The sequence below is a fragment of the Puccinia triticina genome, chromosome 14A, assembly GCF_026914185.1.
Source record: "Puccinia triticina chromosome 14A, complete sequence".
In the NCBI taxonomy this organism is placed as follows: domain Eukaryota; kingdom Fungi; phylum Basidiomycota; class Pucciniomycetes; order Pucciniales; family Pucciniaceae; genus Puccinia; species Puccinia triticina.
In genome coordinates this window covers 4259789-4262294 of record NC_070571.1, presented here as the reverse complement: position 1 = coordinate 4262294, position 2506 = coordinate 4259789, and the positions used below count along the sequence as shown (strand labels likewise).

Below are 2506 nucleotides of genomic sequence, written 5' to 3'. Positions count from 1 at the left end.
TACTACTGATCTAGTGGGAGACCAGTAGCTCACTTACTGATCATTACACTGCACAGATCATTTGTATTACTGATCCTTCAGAGGATCTGTCCTGTGAAGCGCTCCCAGTTCCCCACTGGTCATTGGGAGCTTCCATTCTTTTCTCCCTGGACACTCTTCAATATATAAACAGCCCCTCATGGACTGTTTATTGCTTAGAATATTTTATAGCAAGTTTTAACATACTAACAGTTAAACAGTGGCTTCATTCTCAACCATCATTTAATTCAGGAAACTCCATAGATTCTTGATTACCCTTTACCTTTTGTAGGTAAAACCCACAAACCCAAGTGAGTTATTCCTTGGATGCCTATTAGCACCTTGTGTTGATCTGGATGCGCCTTCATTGAGCAAGACTCTCAGTACCAAGTGTACTGATTGAGTGTTATCTTTTACAGATATTATCACGTCACCTTGGCCCATCCTTGGTACTTTACACCATCAAACTGGTAGTAACAACCTCATTTTACACGGTTAGTTACCTACAGGATGACAAGTATCATATATATGCAATATGAAAACAGTGGCCAACTTGTGGTTGAGTATAATAAAAGGAATTCAATAAAAGAAACAAAGAAATTCATATGCCATATTCAATATCCTATGCAAAGTATCCTAGAGCTGAGTTGTGTGTGAAGCTGTGTGTGAAATCCTTTGTGAACTGTCACAGACTGGCATGTGAAAGGTGTAATTTGTGTATCTTCTGATCCAGTAGAGATATGAGGATAGTAACAGCGGGTGACTAATGTTTATTTTGGCTGTAGATTCCATAATTTCTGACACCCGTTTGGTGGAATATTGAGACTTATAGTGAGTACAAATAAAATTGTGAATTTTTCCACCTGCAACCACAGGAATAACAGCTAAACTGGGTGTGTTACCGGTTGTCAGTTTTTGATGAAAAAATGACCTGGTGGGTGCCCACCCCAAACTTGGGCGGCCAGGCCGGCAGTAGAGAGAGAAAATGGAATCTACCTGGTTCTGGCCCAAAGGAGAGGCCCTGGGTGGGTGTATTTGCTCTCTCAATTGGCAGTACTCACCAGTGAGAGAGCGTTTGTGTCTCTCAATTGTCAGTACCTGAAATATCAAGGTTTGCAGCACCCTGGTTGAGCTCCTTGCCCTCCTGGAACATCTCCTCCGCCACCAGCAGATCTGGCTCTCCCAATGGGAGCGGGTACACCACCCAAATACCGCCGTTACTCAGGTGGCTACCGGTGCAGTAACCAGTGTCTGATTTGAGGCAGAAAAACAACCTGGTACCTGGACCCACGGCGGGTATTCGGGTCCCAAATGCCATCTCTACCCCAAGATTCCACAGAGTTTGTGCATGACAACTGTTTGCAGTTGCACAACATTTTATTGCATTCCATGAACTCCTGTAGCTCCAATGAGACTGCTTCGCGGCACTGCAAACCCAGAACCCCCCATTGGAAAACTTGAAGCCCCGCGCCGGATTCAATGCTACATGGCTTTGCTGCACAAATTTAAAGCACTAGGCCGCTGGTGCTTGCGCTTGGGCGTTGATAAAAGCTGTGGAACTTCACTCTACGGGGATTTAGGAGCTTGGAAGGGAAATGTAAGTTGTCACGGATATTGACAAGATAAACTGGTGCCTGAAGGGCTGCCTTCCTTGAATAAGCTCTGGGAGTTTTACACTAAGAATATTTAGTGTGGCGCAATCTTTTAGAATTATTCTTAGGCATTGCCAGGCATTGCCAGGCAATGCCTGGCAATGCCTGTAAATGCCTGGCAATGCCTGGCAATGCCTGGCAAATGCCTGTGATGCCTGACAAATGCCTGGCAATGCCTGGCAATGCCTGGCTGGCAATGCCTGGCAAATGCCTGGCAATGCCTGGAAAATGCCTGGCAATGCCTGGAAATGCCTGGCTAATGCCTGGAAATGCCTGGAAATGCCTGGCTAATGCCTGGAAATGCCTGGCAAATGCCTGGCAATGCCTGGAAAATGCCTGGCAATGCCTGGCAATGCCTGGAAATGCCTGGCTAATGCCTGGAAATGCCTGGAAATGCCTGGCTAATGCCTGGAAATGCCTGGCAAATGCCTGGCAATGCCTGGCAATGCCTGGCAATGCCTGGCAATGCCTGGCAATGCCTGGCAATGCCTGGCAATGCCTGGCAATGCCTGGCAATGCCTGGCAATGCCTGGCAATGCCTGGCAATGCCTGGCAATGCCTGGCAATGCCTGGCAAGCAATGCCTGGCAATGCCTGGCAATGCCTGGCAATGCCTGGCAATGCCTGGCAATGCCTGGCAATGCCTGGCAATGCCTGGCAATGCCTGGCAATGCCTGGCAATGCCTGGCAATGCCTGGCAATGCCTGGCAATGCCTGGCAATGCCTGGCAATGCCTGGCAATGCCTGGCAATGCCTGGAAATGCCTGGCAATGCCTGGCAATGCCTGGCAATGCCTGGCAATGCCTGGCAATGCCTGGCAATGCCTGGCAATGCCTG

General features: G+C 48.1%; 1 protein-coding gene across 1 annotated transcript; it reads left to right on the top strand.

Annotated features, from left to right (window-relative positions):
- Positions 1–944: 944 nt before the first annotated feature.
- PtA15_14A389 (uncharacterized protein) lies at positions 945–1430 on the top strand (the record flags this gene model as incomplete). Its single annotated transcript, XM_053163099.1, has 3 exons — positions 945–1043; positions 1130–1213; positions 1422–1430. 3 exons carry the CDS (start codon positions 945–947, stop codon positions 1428–1430), a joined length of 192 nt encoding a protein of 63 aa, XP_053027060.1.
- Positions 1431–2506: the final 1076 nt, after the last annotated feature.